Genomic DNA, 20,906 nt, shown 5'->3' with positions numbered 1-20,906 from the left:
CATGGCTGCAGGGTGCGAGCAAAACGTGCTGGGTGGAGAGCAAAATTCTTTTCGTAGGCCACGCCGTTTGAGAAAGTAGGACTAGTGTTTGCCTATAAAGGCTTGTAAGATTACAACACACACAATCAAAGCCCAAAAATGCCACATTTAACACTAAATTTTCTGTTTGCATCTTTCATTTTATGCATTTCTTAGTTTAGTTGCTCAAAGCCTAAAAGTGCCATACTTAACACTCTTTAGAGTAGTTACAAAAACTATAACCTAATTTCTTGAAGAACGAGAGTCGTTGTTGAGAGCTATTAGTCGATACCTTAATAACTTTCAAGTTTAACAACATTGTCAAACTAAAAACATTTGATTTTTTGTCTCATTTATTCCATAATCGAATCCTAGTTATCATTATGGATAAATTACCCCTAATTCATCGGGAGGTAATGTAGACCTCACCATTAAATTCCTATTGTCAAACTAAAAAGATCAATGGTTTGGAATTTTGATATACACATTTGTGAAAATAATATCCGTAGAAATAAGATTTTAAGGAAAGCTAATGTCGGAAATAAACCTTGAAACCATGAAACAAGTAAAGCCATTGAGTTTTTAGGAATTCTCGCAAACTCATTTTTAAAGTGGTTGCAACAACTTTTATTTTTTCTTTTTGAATTGATGAGCTATTTTTATTAGGGATGACAAAACACGCCAACTCACTTTGTCCCATCAATATTCCGTTTAAAAAGAGGTGGAGCAGGACGGATCAATTCGAGATGTAGGGTCGAAAAGCTCGCCCTACCCTATTTCATGGCGGACGGGCGGGGTTGATCTGTCATTTTTTTTTATAAATTATTAATTAAAAACTTAACAAAAACAATGTAAAAATATATGAAAGGAAAACTAAATATATAACTAATGACTCCACTAAAAATATGAAAAATTATCATTCAAACATATAAATTACATCATCTAAAAATCTATAATAAATCAATAAGACATCAAAATAAATTTTTTATGAGTTACCAATTGACTAACGGTTTATGAAAAGTGATAAATTAAACGAAGTTTTATGAAAATTGATTGTGACTTATAAATAAAAAGTAGTGAAAAAGAGTGATTTTTTATTTCAATTTAACGGGCCAACCCACCTCGTGCACCATCCCGTTTTTAGCGGGTTAGACGAGGCGGACACCCTAGTTGTACACAAGTTCAAAATCTCAACCCATCCCACTAAAAAATGGGTTATACATGTTAACAAGACAGATCCAACCCATTTGATCATCCCTAACTTTTGCGATCAGAAATGTGAAAAACAAAACAAGGTTACAAACAATCTTGGGTGAAAGTTAACATGTTGAACTATATTTATTGGTTCGTCAGAGTGAACTGAGAAATAACTATGGATTAATAATATAAAAATGCAACATTCAAGTTGTTGATTTTTTATTATTATTAAATAATGGTACTCCAATTTTTAGTTCCAAACGATGGATCGATCAATACGATGTGAGGGTATATTTACAGATTTAGTACAATTTGGGGGGTAAGAATAATATGTTTCCGAACCTAGAGCTTATAAAGTATAAAGAGCACTTTTCGGCCCAAAACAAATGTGATGCCCTAAGCCTAGTAGCTCACAATCAGTAAACACTATATAATTGCAATCCCAAATGCTACAAAGATCATCGTGTCTGCAGCTGCACAGCGGAGCAGTGTCTCGTGTTTTTGAGTTGTGAGTTTTATTACTTCAATTTTTCACATTTTCAGCTGTAGGGTTTTGCTAGGGTTTTAGGTTTTAAATTTTAGAGTTATGAATTATGATTGCTTATGTTTTGTGCATTTAAATTGTTCTATGTTGTTTTGATGAATTAGTTCGGTTTTGTGATATAGGGTTATGTTTGTATTCCTTTGATACTAAGATAAATAGTGTATGTATAGTACCCAGTGATGAGGATCTCCCAATAATTGATAGGAAGTGCCGTATGACACTCTAAACAGCAGCTCCGTTTCAGAGAATGATCTCATCCGCCGATATCATTTGTTGGTATCGGCCGAGATCATTCTCTGCAGAGCTGTGTGTGAGATTTGAAACGGGTCTCCTGAGGGTTTTCAAATCAATTTTTTCTTTTTAATTTTATTGTTCTAATTTGGTCCGATGCCACGTCTCTGGTAGCTAAACATGAGCTCTGACCAAAGATGCTATGATTGGACCAATATCAGGAGTGCTTGTCATTTATTTTGCATTTTTGATAGGAATCTGCTGATCTTATATTCCATGATTCTGCAGAGCCGATTTGTGCGATTACATTTCTATATATTTATAATAATTTCTGAACTTTTTTTATCTTTCGTATTTTTTTTCTTTCTTGAGGTCATTAATTGTGTTGTTTTTGTGAAGCCTTTGATGATAAAACATATCTGGAATTACCGCCTGAATAGTTTATTCTTTGATGTAAATTTCTTGGCTGTGGTACTGAGGCTTCATATTTTTTTATTCATTTTCATTCTTCACACGTATTCTTTGACAGAAATACGGATCCAAAGAACAATCTCATCTGCGGATACCATTTATTCTTGTTGGTTGAGATCATTCATTGCGAAGCTGTGTTTGAGGTTTAAAATGAGTCTCTTGAGATTTTTTTCTTATGCATCATTCATAATTTCATATCAGCATTTTTTTCCTAAATAATTTCATTTTTGTTATTGGGTCTGATGCCACGTCTCTGGTAGCTATATATATATTTGAGCTCTGATCAAAGATGCTATGATTGGACCAAAATCAAGAGTGTTAATCATTTGTTTCGCATTCTGATAGGAATCTGCTGATCTTATATATAATGATCCTGCAGAGCCGATTTGTGCGATTACATTTCTATATATTATAATATTTTGAATTTTTTTCCTTCAATTTTTGTTGATTTTTGGGGTTGTTGTTGCTGTGGTGGTTATTGTTGTCGTTGTTGTTTTAGAGAAGCCGATGATGATGAAACTCGAACTGGAATTACCGTCTGAATAGATTTATTCTTTGATGTAAATTTCTTGGCTGTGGTACTGAGGCTTCGAATTTGGTATCTTCGTTTTTTTTTTATTTTTTATTTTTTATTTTTCACTCACTTTTTAAACATGGAAAATGCTATTTCTCTAGAAAAATAACATCAAGAATTTTTCAAGACACAATTGATAAGTTTTAATTGCATGATTTATTTGTTCACTTGCTATTTTTCAGCCACACCTCCTTGAATTGTGACAAATAGTGCATTGTGATTGGCTGCTCTTTATTCTTGAAGAATTCTTATGTTATTTTTCTAGAGATATAGCATTGCTCTTTAAACATCATATTAGATTAGTCTTTCGACACGTCATTAATTAATTCCTTGGACGCTTACAGGTAAATGGCTAAGCGTTTGATTCCAACCTTCAACCGCATCCTCGTCGAAAAAATTGTCCCTCCTTCCAAGACCTCTGCCGGTATTCTCCTCCCAGAGAAGACTTCCCAGCTTAATTCTGGAAAGGTGGTAGCTGTTGGTCCCGGGTCGCGAGACAAATCTGGGAATTTGATTCCATTGTCTGTCAAGGAAGGTGATCACGTTCTCTTGCCGGAATATGGTGGCTCCCAAATTAAGCTTGATGACAAAGAGTATGTCATAGGGAACATTGTTTTCTTCCTTGAATGTGTTTCTTTTTATGTGGACTGCTAACTTGGAAATGCAATTATATTTACAATTTGGATTTTCTTTGTTTTATATTTGCAGGTTCCATTTGTTTAGGGATGAGGACATTTTGGGCATTCTGCGTGATTGACGGAGTACCATTTCTTTGGAAATGGAAATTTTGATTGGGTTTTGATTAACTTAAATTTAGTGTCAAACATTTGAGAGGGATTTTCATATTCCTGAAATATTGTGATGAAATATGCCGACGAGAATAGTGTTTTTTATTTCTTGATTATTCTTAATTTCATATTAATAATGTTTCAACTAGCGCAATACACTGATTAGGACAAGAGTTGATATGATACTATGATTGGAAAAAAAATCAAGAAGGCCAGTCCTTTGTTTCTCATTCTGATAGGAATCTGTTGAGCTTCACTAAAAATCTAGAGTTGATATGATACGTTTTCCACTCTCATACCCTGTCGGGATCAACAGAAATGTTGTTGTACTTGTACATAATATCTTGTTTGGGTGGTTTTGTTCTAGTGAAGCTAATGATGATAAAATAGAACTGGAATTACCATTTGAATCTATTTACTCTTTGATGTGAATTTCTTGGCTGTGGTACTGAGGCTTCAACTTACTTTATTTTTTGTTTTTGTTTTTGTTTTTTGTTTCACTTCATAATCATTGTGATTATATTGTGAATGTTATAATAGTTGACGTCTTCAATAATAATATAAAAATAGGATTTTTTTTACCTGGCAGAATATATAGTATAGGTTTGATTGACAAAGCTTTGGTTTTGTTTTGGAGTATGGAGGGGAAGAGACGGAAACAGTGTTTCATATCTTTCTTCATATATTAGAGATTAAAAAGAATTATTTGAGATATGATGTTCGAAATGTGGGTTAACTAAATCAGATTAGAATTATCATCTGACTAGCTTTGTTTTGATGTTAATTTTCTGGATGTTTCTTGGGATTTTTATTTTTGAAGTCACCTTAAATTAGTTTGTTTTCTAATGGTGTACTATTGTCATTTTCATTTATATATGGAGTTTTCCTAGTGTCTCTGGGAGATTCGTGGAGAGCGTTTTGGGAAAAAAAGGATGAAGTCGAAGATGAGAGATAGAAGAAGAAAGGGTAGAGCATGATAGTATTATGAGCATCATTTAAAAAAGGGTTAAATATGTTTTTAGTCCCTCTAAAATTTTAGTCCCTCAAAAATTTTCTATCTTCACTTTTGGTCTCTCTTTTAAAGTAAAGTAGAATACATATTTTTGAATAAAAGTTTGCAGAAAAATTCATAATATTATAAGAATCCCTCCCAAAAAAAATTAGAATTTTTTAACAAAACATGAATTTAATATGAATTTTTATATGCTTGATGGTTAAAAATTCATAATTAATTTATGTTTTGTTAAAAAATTCTAATTTTTTTGGTTTTTTACAATATTCTACACATTTCTGCACAATTTCATTAAAAAAATACAAAAATTAACCTAAAAATAGGGACCAAAAGTAGTGATTGAAAATTTTATAGGGCTAAAAATTGAAGGAAAATTTTAGAGGGACTAAAACGAAAAGTTGGTATATTTATAGGGACCAAAAACATATTTAACCCTTTAAATTTTTTGGTTTTTTACAATATTCTACACATTTCTGCACAATTTCATTAAAAAAATACAAAAATTAACCTAAAAATAGGGACCAAAAGTAGTGATTGAAAATTTTATAGGGCTAAAAATTGAAGGAAAATTTTAGAGGGACTAAAACGAAAAGTTGGTATATTTATAGGGACCAAAAACATATTTAACCCTTTAATTTTTTTGGTTTTTTACAATATTCTACACATTTCTGCACAATTTCATTAAAAAAATACAAAAATTAACCTAAAAATAGGGACCAAAAGTAGTGATTGAAAATTTTATAGGGCTAAAAATTGAAGGAAAATTTTAGAGGGACTAAAACGAAAAGTTGGTATATTTATAGGGACCAAAAACATATTTAACCCTTTAAAAAATTGCTACCCAAAATTGCACTAAATAAGAGATATCAATCTAAAGTTTCCGTGACAGTTTTCTTTTAGTTTTATTTTATTTGAAATGTCATGAAATATTACTAAAAATTTATGTGATACCGTATATAAATCTTTTCTTTTGATACCTTATATAAAAATACAATTTTGTCTCATCTTAATCTTTTGACATCTCATTCTATATTTATCTTTCTTTTATAACAAACAATCTTAGATCATAGAGAAAATAACCTTCAAAAAATTATTGTGATTTTGTAACGGAAACCAATGATTGAAGGCCGTGGTAGGTGGAGACAAGAGGAGCCAACCCAGAACCAGTGAAAACACCACCATAATTCAGCGATCGACCCACCACTGAGAAATCTGCATAACCTTCAAAAAATTATTGTGATTTTGTAACGGAAACCAATGATTGAAGGCCGTGGTAGGTGGAGACAAGAGGAGCCAACCCAGAACAACGGAAAACACCACCATAATTCAGCGATCGACCCACCATTGAGAAATCTGCCAACCACTAGGAAACATATTCAAATAAGTGTGACGTTTTTGATAAGCAAAACTTATCTAAAAAATCTCATATTACGTTTTTGTTTTGTCAATTAGTCTAGTAGAGAAGTGGGGTGTAACACCCCGTTTTCCCAACATAAAAATTTCATTTAAAATCAGAGTATTTAATTCATAACGGAATGCCACACACTACTTTAACATCTCAAAACAGATAAAAATAATTATCCTTCAAAATCAACATCATGAAAAATCTTAAACTGTTGCAGCGGAAAATAGTTCAACATTTAAAAGTCTTGGCACGCAGGCCTTATTGGAAATTCTCATAAATTGGTTCATAAAAGAAACACGTAAGGAATAGAAGTAAAAGCAAACCCCCATCCCGTTACGTATCAAAGCACCTAGACACCAACTGAGAGTCCACTCATGAACGCCTCTAATCTTTATTACCTGCACATTACCCACGGTCGAGGCAACATATACGCAGAAGGGGTGAGATTTCATAATCAATACATTAAGAATATAATCCAATAAAATGCATTTAACAACTTAAACATTAATAACATATCAACAATTAGCATATTTTTCATTTCATAACAAATACAATCATCAAATACCAATACTAATTTTCATCACAAATCATAATCAACTTACACTTAACTTGACGACACAACTCATCTTTGACCATGCAACTCTATCAACTCAACAACAACTTAACAACACAACTCTTCTTTGACCATGCAACTCTATCAACTCAACCACAACTTGACAACTTAAACATCATGAACTTCTTGATATGCAAATGCATGTGGTACCAATCAACAACAAAATGAGCATAATGGCTCTTCAACGTGTGAGCACAAAGGCTGCCGGGCCTAAAGCCCCCAACTTTAATGAGCACAAAGGCTGCCGGGCCTAAAGCCCCCAACTTTAATGAGCACAAAGGCTGCCGGGCCTAAAGCCCCCAACTTTAATGAGTATGCAATGAACTCAACTTCCAACAACTTAGACAACAAAATAAACAACTCATACGACTCATAATCATGGACCACTCCTTGAATTCTACAACATAGACCGACTCATGCAACTTCAAGACGCTAACAGTCAAAAGCAGGGAACAGCATCAAGATACAACATTTAATAACATTTGAATGCGTTAACATCATCTAAGGTATGAATTACATCAACATAAATACCATAAAGCATCATTATAACATTCATGCAACCACACTTCTAATCTCAGTCACCTGAACAGACTGCAGGGTCTATAAAAACATCCTAAACAGCTCTCTTACTTAATTCTCAGGTCAACTCAAGACTACACGTGCGAAGGGATCGCATCGGGACAATTTTGGGCAACTAACAGCCTAACTCGCAGTGGCGAGTAACTCTGCTCGCAATGGCGAGCAAAGCGTGCATTCTGGGTTCCTAAGTCCTTACTCGCAGTGGCGAGTTATTCTGCTCGCAATGGCGAGCTTACTGGTCACTCGCAGTTGCGAGTTGCATTGCTCGCAGTTGCGAGCTCTGGGTTCTAGCTCGCAGTTGCGAGTGTTCTTGCTCGCAGATGCGAGCGATGAATGTCAGTACGTCCAGAAACCTAAAAATCACAACTTTTCACCTATATACCTGATTCCTTCATCCAAATAGCATCTAATTATCATCTTAAGTAATATCTAAGGTCTGTACACTAATTTTGCATCAATCTAACATCTGTTCATGATTCAATCGTCAAAATTGGTCTTAAACCTAATTCTCAATTCTCACCAAAACTTAATCTAATCATGCTAAATTCATCCTATAGACTTATACCCTTAATAATATTGAAAATTAGTCTCACCCTTACCTGATAATAGCAGAATCGCAGCCCTCCTTTGGTTCTTTTCTCTTTCTGACTTTTCTCCCTTTTTCTCCAAAAACGTACGTACTACTTTTCCTAACTTATGTCTGTCTATTTATCTCTCCTTTTTACTCTTCTCACTACTAATTGCTCATCTCACCACGCAGCCCAATCTTTAATATTTTTATTTTATTTCTCATATCTTATTTTATTTAATAATAAAATAAGTCACACCAACATAACAACTTCACAACATCAATATACTTCACGTCATTCTAGAAAATCACATAATTTATCTATAAATCATGCAAACTATTTAAATTCTTAAATCATATAAATATATATATAAATAAATATATAAATCCTCATTAAATTAAGTAAATAATTAAGACGGGCGTTAAAACTCTCCCCAACTTATAGAATTTTCGTCCTCGAAAATTTACCTCAAGCAAACAACTCTGGGTAAGACTCCATCATCTTACTCTCCAGCTCCCACGTCAAGCTTTCACCAGTAGTGCCGCTCCAAACAACTCTCACTAGAGGTATTTCTTTGCCTCTCAACGTCTTCATTTTGCGATCATCAATCCTCAAGGGTAAGGTCTCCACCGTAAGGTTGTCTCTAACTTGCACATCATCACTCTGAATCACATGGGACGGGTCTGTGACATACTTCCTCAACTTTGACACATGAAATACATCATGCAAATTTGATAAATGCGGTGGTAAGCCAACTCTATAAGCCACCGTGCCAATTCTCTCAGATATCTGATAAGGACCAATAAACTTCGGAGTCAACTTTTTAGACTTCAATGCACGACCAACACCGGTCATCAGAGTAACTCTCAAGAACACGTGGTCCCCTTCTTGAAACTCAAGGTCTTTCTTACGCTTATCATGGTAACTCTTTTGTCGACTCTGCGACGCTTTCATATTTTCTTGAATCATTTTCACTTTCTCAGTAGTCTGCTGAACAATTTCTGGTCCTAAAACTACACTTTCACCTGTTTCAAACCAACACAACGGAGTCCTACACCTCCGACCATACAAAGCCTTGAAAGGTGCCATCCCAATACTTGAATGATAGCTGTTATTATAAGTGAACTCTATCAACGGAAGATGACTATCCCAAGGTCCACCTTGCTCAAGTACACAAACTCTCAACAAGTCTTCGAGTGACTGAATTGTTCTTTCCGACTGACCATCTGTCTGAGGATGATAAGCCGAACTCAATCTCAACTTAGAGCCTAAAGCCTCTTGCAAACTCTTCCAAAATCTAGAAGTAAATCGTGGATCTCTATCTGACACGATGCTTGAAGGAACACCATGCAGCTTCACAATGTCTCGAATATAAATATCTGCCAACTGAGCCACAGGAAAACTAATATTAATCGGAAGGAAGTGTGCCGACTTCGTCAATCTGTCAACAATCACCCAGATCGCGTCATTCCCTATAGGAGTATTTGGCAAACTCGTCACAAAATCCATGGATATACTATCCCATTTCCATTCTGGTACATCTAACGATGTCATTAACCCCGCAGGTTTCTGATGTTCTACTTTCGACTTCTGACAAATCAAACAAGAATACACAAATTGTGCAACATCACGTTTCAATCCTGACCACCAAAACAACTTCTTCAAGTCATGATACATCTTTGTAGCTCCCGGATGAATACTTAAGCTACTCCTATGACTCTCTTCAAGAATCATCTTCTTTATCTCATCATTGTCTGGAATACAAATCCTACCTCGAAACCTCAACACACCCTGATCATCAACCTTAAAGTCACTATCTTCAGTTTGATTACTAGCAACCAACAAGTCCACGAACTTAACATCAGCTTTCTGCGCATCCTTGATATCTTTTAAGAAATCATTATCAATTTTCAGCATTCCTAACTTAACGCTCCGAGACGACATTTCACAAACTAAGCTCATATCTCTAAATTGTTCAAGCAATTCAAATTCCTTTACCATCATAGCAGACATATGTAAACTCTTCCTACTTAAGGCATCCGCAACAACATTAGCTTTACCCGGATGGTAATTCAAACTAAAGTCATAATCCTTCAACAATTCGAGCCACCGTCGCTGTCGCATATTTAATTCTTTCTGATCAAACAAGTACTTCAAGCTCTTGTGATCACTAAACACCTCAAATCTCGAACCATACAAGTAATGTCTCCAGATCTTAAGGACAAATACGACTGCAGCTAATTCAAGGTCATGAGTAGGATAATTTCGTTCATGAGTTCTCAACTGTCTTGATGCATAAGCAACAACTTTACCATCTTGCATCAGCACACCGCCTAAGCCCAATTTGGATGCATCACAATACACCGCAAAAGGTTCATCAGGTTTTGGCAAAATCAAAACTGGAGCCGTCGTCAAACGCTTCTTCAATTCATTAAAACTGTTCTCACAATGAACATCCCACACAAAGGTTTTACTTTTACACGTCAACTGAGTTAACGGAAGTGCCAACTTAGAAAATCCTTCTATAAATCTTCGATAGTATCCTGCCAAACCCAAAAAGCTTCTAATCTCTGTAATTGACTTAGGAGTCTCCCATTGTGATACTGCTTCAACTTTAGATGGATCGACTGTAATACCACTACCAGAAATAACATGGCCCAGAAAACTTACCTCGTTCAACCAGAATTCACACTTAGACAATTTAGCATACAACTTCTTCTCTTTCAGCACTCTCAAAACGATTTTCAAATGTTCTGCATGTTCTTCTTCTGTCTTAGAGTAAATCAAAATATCATCGATGAACACAACCACAAAGCGATCAAAAAATGCATGGAAAATGCGATTCATATACTCCATAAACACGCCAGGCGCATTACTCACACCAAAAGGCATCACCTTATATTCATAATGACCATATCGCGTCCTAAAGGCCGTCTTCTGCATGTCTTCATCTTTTACTTTAATCTGATGATAACCCGACCTTAAATCAATCTTGCTGAACACACGTGCACCCACCAGCTGGTCCATCAAATCATCAATTCTAGGAAGTGGATATCTATTCTTTAAAGTTACTTTATTCAGTTGTCGATAATCAATGCACAACCTCATACTTCCATCTTTCTTCTTAACCAACAATATCGGTGCTCCCCAAGGTGAAACACTCGGTCTTATGAACTTCTTATCTAGCAAATCTTCCAACTGTTTCTTCAACTCAGCCAACTCAGAAGCTGACATACGATAAGGTGTCATAGACACAGGCTTCGTTCCCACTTGTAACTTATCAATTACTGCTTGATTCTCTAAAGATAAGGATGCCATCAACGAAAACATTAAGATTTCATCGCGTACTAACTGCTTCAGCTGCTTAGTAGACAAAAACTCTGCTCCACTTTCCTCTTCAGCAGAAGAGAAACTCACTGACTTACTAAAACAATTAATGAGAACATGGTTGTACTCCAACCAGTTCATACTAAGGGTTAAACAACAAACAACAAACAGGACAACTCAATGACGGTATCTCAACCGTCAACGACACTACTCGACTCATCTATTTGGCCGGACGGACTGACCTGCTCTGATACCAATTGTAACACCCCGTTTTCCCAACATAAAAATTTCATTTAAAATCAGAGTATTTAATTCATAACGGAATGCCACACACTACTTTAACATCTCAAAACAGATAAAAATAATTATCCTTCAAAATCAACATCATGAAAAATCTTAAACTGTTGCAGCGGAAAATAGTTCAACATTTAAAAGTCTTGGCACGCAGGCCTTATTGGAAATTCTCATAAATTGGTTCATAAAAGAAACACATAAGGAATAGAAGTAAAAGCAAGCCCCCATCCCGTTACGTATCAGAGCACCTAGACACCAACTGAGAGTCCACTCATGAACGCCTCTAATCTTTATTACCTGCACATTACCCACGGTCGAGGCAACATATACGCAGAAGGGGTGAGATTTCATAATCAATACATTAAGAATTTAATCCAATAAAATGCATTTAACAACTTAAACATTAATAACATATCAACAATTAACATATTTTTCATTTCATAACAAATACAATCATCAAATACCAATACTAATTTTCATCACAAATCATAATCAACTTACACTTAACTTGACGACACAACTCATCTTTGACCATGCAACTCTATCAACTCAACAACAACTTAACAACACAACTCTTCTTTGACCATGCAACTCTATCAACTCAACAACAACTTGACAACTTAAACATCATGAACTTCTTGATATGCAAATGCATGTGGTACCAATCAACAACAAAATGAGCATAATGGCTCTTCAACGTGTGAGCACAAAGGCTGCCGGGCCTAAAGCCCCCAGCTTTAATGAGCACAAAGGCTGCCGGGCCTAAAGCCCCCAGCTTTAATGAGCACAAAGGCTGCCGGGCCTAAAGCCCCCAACTTTAATGAGTATGCAATGAACTCAACTTCCAACAACTTAGACAACAAAATAAACAACTCATACGACTCATAATCATGGACCACTCCTTGAATTCTACAACATAGACCGACTCATGCAACTTCAAGACGCTAACAGTCAAAAGCAGGGAACAGCATCAAGATACAACATTTAATAACATTTGAATGCGTTAACATCATCTAAGGTATGAATTACATCAACATAAATACCATAAAGCATCATTATAACATTCATGCAACCACACTTCTAATCTCAGTCACCTGAACAGACTGCAGGGTCTATAAAAACATCCTAAACAGCTCTCTTACTTAATTCTAAGGTCAACTCAAGACTACACGTGCGAAGGGATCGCATCGGGACAATTTTGGGCAACTAACAGCCTAACTCGCAGTGGCGAGTAACTCTGCTCGCAATGGCGAGCAAAGCGTGCATTCTGGGTTCCTAAGTCCTTACTCGCAGTGGCGAGTTATTCTGCTCGCAATGGCGAGCTTACTGGTCACTCGCAGTTGCGAGTTGCATTGCTCGCAGTTGCGAGCTCTGGGTTCTAGCTCGCAGTTGCGAGTGTTCTTGCTCGCAGATGCGAGCGATGAATGTCAGTACGTCCAGAAACCTAAAAATCACAACTTTTCACCTATATACCTGATTCCTTCATCCAAATAGCATCTAATTATCATCTTAAGTAATATCTAAGGTCTGTACACTAATTTTGCATCAATCTAACATCTGTTCATGATTCAATCGTCAAAATTGATCTTAAACCTAATTCTCAATTCTCACCAAAACTTAATCTAATCATGCTAAATTCATCCTATAGACTTATACCCTTAATAATATTGAAAATTAGTCTCACCCTTACCTGATAATAGCAGAATCGCAGCCCTCCTTTGGTTCTTTTCTCTTTCTGACTTTTCTCCCTTTTTCTCCAAAAACGTACGTACTACTTTTCCTAACTTATGTCTGTCTATTTATCTCTCCTTTTTACTCTTCTCACTACTAATTGCTCATCTCACCACGCAACCCAATCTTTAATATTTTTATTTTATTTCTCATATCTTATTTTATTTAATAATAAAATAAGTCACACCAACATAACAACTTCACAACATCAATATACTTCACGTCATTCTAGAAAATCACATAATTTATCTATAAATCATGCAAACTATTTAAATTCTTAAATCATATAAATATATATATATAAATAAATATATAAATCCTCATTAAATTAAGTAAATAATTAAGACGGGCGTTACAACTCTCCCCAACTTATAGAATTTTCGTCCTCGAAAATTTACCTCAAGCAAACAACTCTGGGTAAGACTCCATCATCTTACTCTCCAGCTCCCACGTCAAGCTTTCACCAGTAGTGCCGCTCCAAACAACTCTCACTAGAGGTATTTCTTTGCCTCTCAACGTCTTCATTTTGCGATCATCAATCCTCAAGGGTAAGGTCTCCACCGTAAGGTTGTCTCTAACTTGCACATCATCACTCTGAATCACATGGGACGGGTCTGGGACATACTTCCTCAACTGCGACACATGAAATACATCATGCAAATTTGATAAATGCGGTGGTAAGCCAACTCTATAAGCCACCGTGCCAATTCTCTCAGATATCTGATAAGGACCAATAAACTTCGGAGTCAACTTCTTAGACTTCAATGCACGACCAACACCGGTCATCGGAGTAACTCTCAAGAACATGTGGTCCCCTTCTTGAAACTCAAGGTCTTTCTTACGCTTATCATGGTAACTCTTTTGTCGACTCTGCGACGCTTTCATATTTTCTTGAATCATTTTCACTTTCTCAGTAGTCTGCTGAACAATTTCTGGTCCTAAAACTACACTTTCACCTGTTTCAAACCAACACAACGGAGTCCTACACCTTCGACCATACAAAGCCTCGAAAGGTGCCATCCCAATACTTGAATGATAGCTGTTATTATAAGTGAACTCTATCAACGGAAGATGACTATCCCAAGTTCCACCTTGCTCAAGTACACAAACTCTCAACAAGTCTTCGAGTGACTGAATTGTTCTTTCCGACTGACCATCTGTCTGAGGATGATAAGCCGAACTCAATCTCAACTTAGAGCCTAAAACCTCTTGCAAACTCTTCCAAAATCTAGAAGTAAATCGTGGATCTCTATCTGACACGATGCTTGAAGGAACACCATGCAGCTTCACAATGTCTCGAATATAAATATCTGCCAACTGAGCCACAGGAAAACTAATATTAATCGGAAGGAAGTGTGCCGACTTCGTCAATCTGTCAACAATCACCCAGATCGCGTCATTCCCTATAGGAGTATTTGGCAAACTCGTCACAAAATCCATGGATATACTATCCCATTTCCATTCTGGTACATCTAACGGTGTCATTAACCCCGCAGGTTTCTGATGTTCTACTTTCGACTTCTGACAAATCAAACAAGAATACACAAATTGTGCAACATCACGTTTCAATCCTGACCACCAAAACAACTTCTTCAAGTCATGATACATCTTTGTAGCTCCCGGATGAATACTTAAGCTACTCCTATGACTCTCTTCAAGAATCATCTTCTTTATCTCATCATTGTCTGGAATACAAATCCTACCTCGAAACCTCAACACACCCTGATCATCGACCTTAAAGTCACTATCTTCAGTTTGATTACTAGCAACCAACAAGTCCACGAACTTAACATCAGCTTTCTGCGCATCCTTGATATCTTTTAAGAAATCATTATCAATTTTCAGCATTCCTAACTTAACGCTCCGAGACGACATTTCACAAACTAAGCTCATATCTCTAAATTGTTCAAGCAATTCAAATTCCTTTACCATCATAGCAGACATATGTAAACTCTTCCTACTTAAGGCATCCGCAACAACATTAGCTTTACCCGGATGGTAATTCAAACTAAAGTCATAATCCTTCAACAATTCGAGCCACCGCCGCTGTCGCATATTCAATTCTTTCTGATCAAACAAGTACTTCAAGCTCTTGTGATCACTAAACACCTCAAATCTCGAACCATACAAGTAATGTCTCCAGATCTTAAGGACAAATACGACTGCAGCTAATTCAAGGTCATGAGTAGGATAATTTCGTTCATGAGTTCTCAACTGTCTTGATGCATAAGCAACAACTTTACCATCTTGCATCAGCACACCGCCTAAGCCCAATTTGGATGCATCACAATACACCGCAAAAGGTTCATCAGGTTTTGGCAAAATCAAAACTGGAGCCGTCGTCAAACGCTTCTTCAATTCATTAAAACTGTTCTCACAATGAACATCCCACACAAAGGTTTTACTTTTACACGTCAACTGAGTTAACGGAAGTGCCAACTTAGAAAATCCTTCTATAAATCTTCGATAGTATCCTGCCAAACCCAAAAAGCTTCTAATCTCTGTAATTGACTTAGGAGTCTCCCATTGTGATACTGCTTCAACTTTAGATGGATCGACTGCAATACCACTACCAGAAATAACATGGCCCAGAAAACTTACCTCGTTCAACCAGAATTCACACTTAGACAATTTAGCATACAACTTCTTCTCTTTCAGCACTTGCAAAACGATTTTCAAATGTTCTGCATGTTCTTCTTCTGTCTTAGAGTAAATCAAAATATCATCGATGAACACAACCACAAAGCGATCAAAAAATGCATGGAAAATGCGATTCATATACTCCATAAACACGCCAGGCGCATTACTCACACCAAAAGGCATCACCTTATATTCATAATGACCATATCGCGTCCTAAAGGCCGTCTTCTGCATGTCTTCATCTTTTACTTTAATCTGATGATAACCCGACCTTAAATCAATCTTGCTGAACACACGTGCACCCACCAGCTGGTCCATCAAATCATCAATTCTAGGAAGTGGATATCTATTCTTTAAAGTTACTTTATTCAGTTGTCGATAATCAATGCACAACCTCATACTTCCATCTTTCTTCTTAACCAACAATATCGGCGCTCCCTAAGGTGAAACACTCGGTCTTATGAACTTCTTATCTAGCAAATCTTCCAACTGTTTCTTCAACTCAGCCAACTCAGAAGCTGACATACGATAAGGTGTCATAGACACAGGCTTCGTTCCCACTTGTAACTTATCAATTACTGCTTGATTCTCCAAAGATAAGGATGCCATCAACGAAAACATTAAGATTTCATCGCGTACTAACTGCTTCAGCTGCTTAGTAGACAAAAACTCTGCTCCACTTTCCTCTTCAGCAGAAGAGAAACTCACTGACTTACTAAAACAATTAATGAGAACATGGTTGTACTCCAACCAGTTCATACTAAGGGTTAAACAACAAACAACAAACAGGACAACTCAATGACGGTATCTCAACCGTCAACGACACTACTCGACTCATCTATTTGGCCGGACGGACTGACCTGCTCTGATACCAATTGTAACACCCCGTTTTCCCAACATAAAAATTTCATTTAAAATCAGAGTATTTAATTCATAACGGAATGCCACACACTACTTTAACATCTCAAAACAGATAAAAATAATTATCCTTCAAAATCAACATCATGAAAAATCTTAAACTGTTGCAGCGGAAAATAGTTCAACATTTAAAAGTCTTGGCACGCAGGCCTTATTTGGAAATTCTCATAAATTGGTTCATAAAAGAAACACGTAAGGAATAGAAGTAAAAGCAAGCCCCCATCCCGTTACGTATCAGAGCACCTAGACACCAACTGAGAGTCCACTCATGAACGCCTCTAATCTTTATTACCTGCACATTACCCACGGTCGAGGCAACATATACGCAGAAGGGGTGAGATTTCATAATCAATACATTAAGAATATAATCCAATAAAATGCATTTAACAACTTAAACATTAATAACATAATCAATACACAAAGGCTGCCGGGCCTAAAGCCCCCAACTTTAATGAGCACAAAGGCTGCCGGGCCTAAAGCCCCCAACTTTAATGAGCACAAAGGCTGCCGGGCCTAAAGCCCCTAACTTTAATGAGTATGCAATGAACTCAACTTCCAACAACTTAGACAACAACATAAACAACTCATACGACTCATAATCATGGACCACTCCTTGAATTCTACAACATAGACCGACTCATGCAACTTCAAGACGCTAACAGTCAAAAGCAGGGAACAGCAGCAAGATACAACATTTAATAACATTTGAATGCGTTAACATCATCTAAGGTATGAATTACATCAACATAAATACCATAAAGCATCATTATAACATTCATGCAACCACACTTCTAATCTCAGTCACCTGAACAGACTGCAGGGTCTATAAAAACATCCTAAACAGCTCTCTTACTTAATTCTAAGGTCAACTCAAGACTACACGTGCGAAGGGATCGCATCGGGACAATTTTGGGCAACTAACAGCCTAACTCGCAGTGGCGAGTAACTCTGCTCGCAATGGCGAGCAAAGCGTGCATTCTGGGTTCCTAAGTCCTTACTCGCAGTGGCGAGTTATTCTGCTCGCAATGGCGAGCTTACTGGTCACTCGCAGTTGCGAGTTGCATTGCTCGCAGTTGCGAGCTCTGGGTTCTAGCTCGCAGTTGCGAGTGTTCTTGCTCGCAGATGCGAGCGATGAATGTTAGTACGGCCAGAAACCTAAAAATCACAACTTTTCACCTATATACCTGATTCCTTCATCCAAATAGCATCTAATTATCATCTTAAGTAATATCTAAGGTCTGTACACTAATTTTGCATCAATCTAACATCTGTTCATGATTCAATCGTCAAAATTGATCTTAAACCTAATTCTCAATTCTCACCAAAACTTAATCTAATCATGCTAAATTCATCCTATAGATTTATACCCTTAATAATATTGAAAATTAGTCTCACCCTTACCTGATAATAGCAGAATCGCAGCCCTCCTTTGGTTCTTTTCTCTTTCTGACTTTTCTCCCTTTTTCTCCAAAAACGTACGTACTACTTTTCCTAACTTATGTCTGTCTATTTATCTCTCCTTTTTACTCTTCTCACTACTAATTGCTCATCTCACCACGCAGCCCAATCTTTAATATTTTTATTTTATTTCTCATATCTTATTTTATTTAATAATAAAATAAGCCACACCAACGTAACAACTTCACAACATCAATATACTTCACGTCATTCTAGAAAATCACATAATTTATCTATAAATCATGCAAACTATTTAAATTCTTAAATCATATAAATATATATATATATATATAAATAAATATATAAATCCTCATTAAATTAAGTAAATAATTAAGACGGGCGTTACATGGGGTGTCAGAGGTTCAAACCCCTGTCCTTGCAAATATTATGCATTGTTCCTACTGATTGAGCTAAACTCACGGAAATAATTAATTAGCTTTACACCGTCATTCTATAAAAACTCGTAATATTGTTGGATATATATATATATATATATATATATATATATATATATATATATATATATATATATATATATATAGACACACACACACAAGAATATTGACAAATACATTGTCAAGTAGAAATGTAAATAATGCACACAAATGTGTATGACTAGTAAGTTATAGTTGTAACCAAAAAAAAGACTAGTAAGTTATTAGTGTATAAACTTGTTGGCACAGTTTTCACAAGCATATCATCAGTAGAAGGCTGCAACTTCTTGTCTGAATTGTTTGAGCAGGTTTTCAATATTCACAATGCTATGGTCCGTCTTACCCCCGACTTGTACCCTTACCTGAAACAATGAAACAAATCTTAGGAATAAACAGACTCATCAAAAGATAGCCACAATATTATACAAGGCTTAACATATCAGAAAGAAAGTAATTCCACCGCTAATGATAATGATTTTGGAATCAGAAACTACTGCAACCTTCAAGATAATGATTTGAATAGAAAGCAAGATATAGATGATACATGGGCATTTGTACGTGATAATATATGGGTATTAACTTATTTTTTTAAAGAAATTCAGTAAAACAAAAAAAATGTTATTTGTGGATACATGCAAATATACATGAATAGCTCAATCCACGGTCCATGGATTGCCTGCTTAGCGGATTCTTGCGCGGATATAGGGTGGACGCGGATATCATATTTATCTAACGGAAGGGCACATGTATCATACTATCCATGTCTTTGAATACTCATTGCCATACAAACCTTAGGTCTAGCACAAATATAAAGTCATGTTAACAAGGAAAGGGAAGAGACCGATCGGAGGTTTTGGTAACAACCCTAAAATTGAAACCAATTAAATTATCACATAGTGCAAATAGGAAGAACCTGTCCGGTATTAGCTTCTTCTCCAACAAGTCAACAACCAAGATATAATTGTATTGTGCTAAATGAGCTTCTAGTACCTACAGAATCACATGACTTCTTGTTAATACAATAACTTCATGACCAAAAAGCCTGCATGAATAAGAAGAAAAAAGTGACTCAGTGTGCTATATCATCAGGAAAATAAAATTAATTATACAATAAGTCTGTCACATCATCAGAAAAAGGTGACTCATCGTACTACATCAACCAATATGCACAGTCAGATGTCCTAGGGGTATGTTGAAACAAAAAAAAATTACATGGACCGAAACAAATTTTGATTTCCACAGGAAGCAAACCCGAAAATAACCAATATTACATGTGGTAAAACACTATTAACCCTACAAAGAACACAAGATAAATATTTGTCATTGGTAAATTAAAAAAACACGACACAAACTTTTTCACCGACAAATATTGAAACAACATTCCCTTTTCACACAAGCAACCAAGCCATGTTATCTACATAAAAAAAATACAGAGGAAATTTTTGTCATTAATTAATATAAAAGGAAAAATGTTTAATATTACAAATGGTTGAGCAACAAAACGCAAGAATATGTGAAACCGTGGATTTTGAAAATTACATGGACATGATTTTTTGGTGGTGGCTGGGATTCGAACCCCGGACCTTGCATATATTATGCATTGTCCATATCAACTGAGTTAAGCTCACGAGGACACATGGACATGATTTACGTTAAGGGATAAAATTTTAAATTTGGGTTTCTATAAAGTGGCGTGCTTTGTTGTTCTTGTCATTCCTGTGTCATTAATCAATGACAGACGAATGACAAGAACAACAAATATTTGCCCATTATCCTTCGTAACACATATGTAATTTTCATGTAAAAAACACATGACAACTATTTGTCATTGATCTTGTCAAAAAAAAAATTTGTCATTGTATAATTATATAAAAATATCCGAGACAAATATATATTTTCTTTTATAGAAACACGAGACAAATATTTGTTACTAATACATAAAAAACATGAGATAAATATTTGTCAATAATTTTTAATAATTTAAGAAAAAAAATATAGAATAAATATTTGTCGCTAATAAATAAAAAAACACAGCTCAACGATTAACATTTTGTTTTTTGGTCCACAGGTTCGAATCCCGACTTTTTGCATATAATGTCTCTG

At 35.8% G+C, this 20,906-nt stretch overlaps 1 protein-coding gene, 1 long non-coding RNA gene and 6 other non-coding genes across 14 annotated transcripts; 7 read left to right on the top strand and 1 right to left on the bottom strand.

Annotated features, from left to right (window-relative positions):
• Positions 1 to 1,675: 1,675 nt before the first annotated feature.
• Positions 1,676 to 4,255, top strand: LOC146940331 (10 kDa chaperonin, mitochondrial-like). Of its 7 annotated transcripts, none has more exons than XM_085754015.1 (5): positions 1,676 to 1,723; positions 2,520 to 2,604; positions 2,961 to 3,021; positions 3,380 to 3,628; positions 3,744 to 4,255. In XM_085754015.1, the coding sequence occupies exons 4-5, from the start codon at positions 3,384 to 3,386 to the stop codon at positions 3,790 to 3,792; spliced, it is 294 nt and encodes a 97-aa protein (XP_085610141.1). In that variant the 5' UTR covers positions 1,676 to 1,723; positions 2,520 to 2,604; positions 2,961 to 3,021; positions 3,380 to 3,383; the 3' UTR covers positions 3,793 to 4,255. The 7 variants fall into 7 exon arrangements, with proteins under 7 accessions (XP_085610141.1, XP_085610136.1, XP_085610142.1 ...); XM_085754010.1 differs by having other exon boundaries at positions 2,961 to 3,059; XM_085754016.1 differs by lacking the exon at positions 2,520 to 2,604.
• On the top strand, positions 1,930 to 2,099 carry LOC146940336 (small nucleolar RNA Z112). Its single transcript, XR_015033852.1, has one exon. It is a non-coding gene; the product is annotated as a small nucleolar RNA Z112 (small nucleolar RNA).
• Positions 2,141 to 2,301, top strand: LOC146940335 (small nucleolar RNA snoR2/U65). Its single transcript, XR_015033883.1, has one exon. It is a non-coding gene; the product is annotated as a small nucleolar RNA snoR2/U65 (small nucleolar RNA).
• Positions 2,387 to 2,476, top strand: LOC146940334 (small nucleolar RNA snoR77Y). Its single transcript, XR_015033688.1, has one exon. It is a non-coding gene; the product is annotated as a small nucleolar RNA snoR77Y (small nucleolar RNA).
• On the top strand, positions 2,698 to 2,863 carry LOC146940333 (small nucleolar RNA snoR2/U65). The gene has a single exon (XR_015033880.1). It is a non-coding gene; the product is annotated as a small nucleolar RNA snoR2/U65 (small nucleolar RNA).
• Positions 2,963 to 3,054, top strand: LOC146940332 (small nucleolar RNA snoR77Y). Its single transcript, XR_015033662.1, has one exon. It is a non-coding gene; the product is annotated as a small nucleolar RNA snoR77Y (small nucleolar RNA).
• On the top strand, positions 4,193 to 4,283 carry LOC146940330 (small nucleolar RNA snoR77Y). The gene has a single exon (XR_015033701.1). It is a non-coding gene; the product is annotated as a small nucleolar RNA snoR77Y (small nucleolar RNA).
• A 7,382-nt stretch (positions 4,284 to 11,665) lies between these two features.
• On the bottom strand, positions 11,666 to 13,883 carry LOC146940329 (uncharacterized). Its single transcript, XR_015033490.1, has 2 exons — positions 13,752 to 13,883; positions 11,666 to 11,919 (listed from the first exon to the last, which is right to left on the bottom strand). It is a non-coding gene; the product is annotated as an uncharacterized LOC146940329 (long non-coding RNA).
• Between the last annotated feature and the right edge of the window lie 7,023 nt (positions 13,884 to 20,906).

This window comes from Medicago sativa, chromosome 3 (genome assembly GCF_051527215.1).
Source record: "Medicago sativa cultivar Bolivia chromosome 3, Bolivia_mono, whole genome shotgun sequence".
In the NCBI taxonomy this organism is placed as follows: domain Eukaryota; kingdom Viridiplantae; phylum Streptophyta; class Magnoliopsida; order Fabales; family Fabaceae; genus Medicago; species Medicago sativa.
The sequence above is the reverse complement of the archived record's forward strand: the minus strand, read 5'-3'. Positions and strand labels throughout refer to the sequence as shown.

Excerpts from the sequence above, each read along its gene's own strand:
- LOC146940331 (XM_085754011.1), top strand. The coding sequence starts at position 3,384 with ATGGCTAAGCGTTTGATTCCAACCTTCAACCGCATCCTCGTCGAAAAA. Across the intron at positions 3,629-3,743 it reads ATTAAGCTTGATGACAAAGA|GTTCCATTTGTTTAGGGATG; the intron begins GTATGTCATAGG and ends TTATATTTGCAG.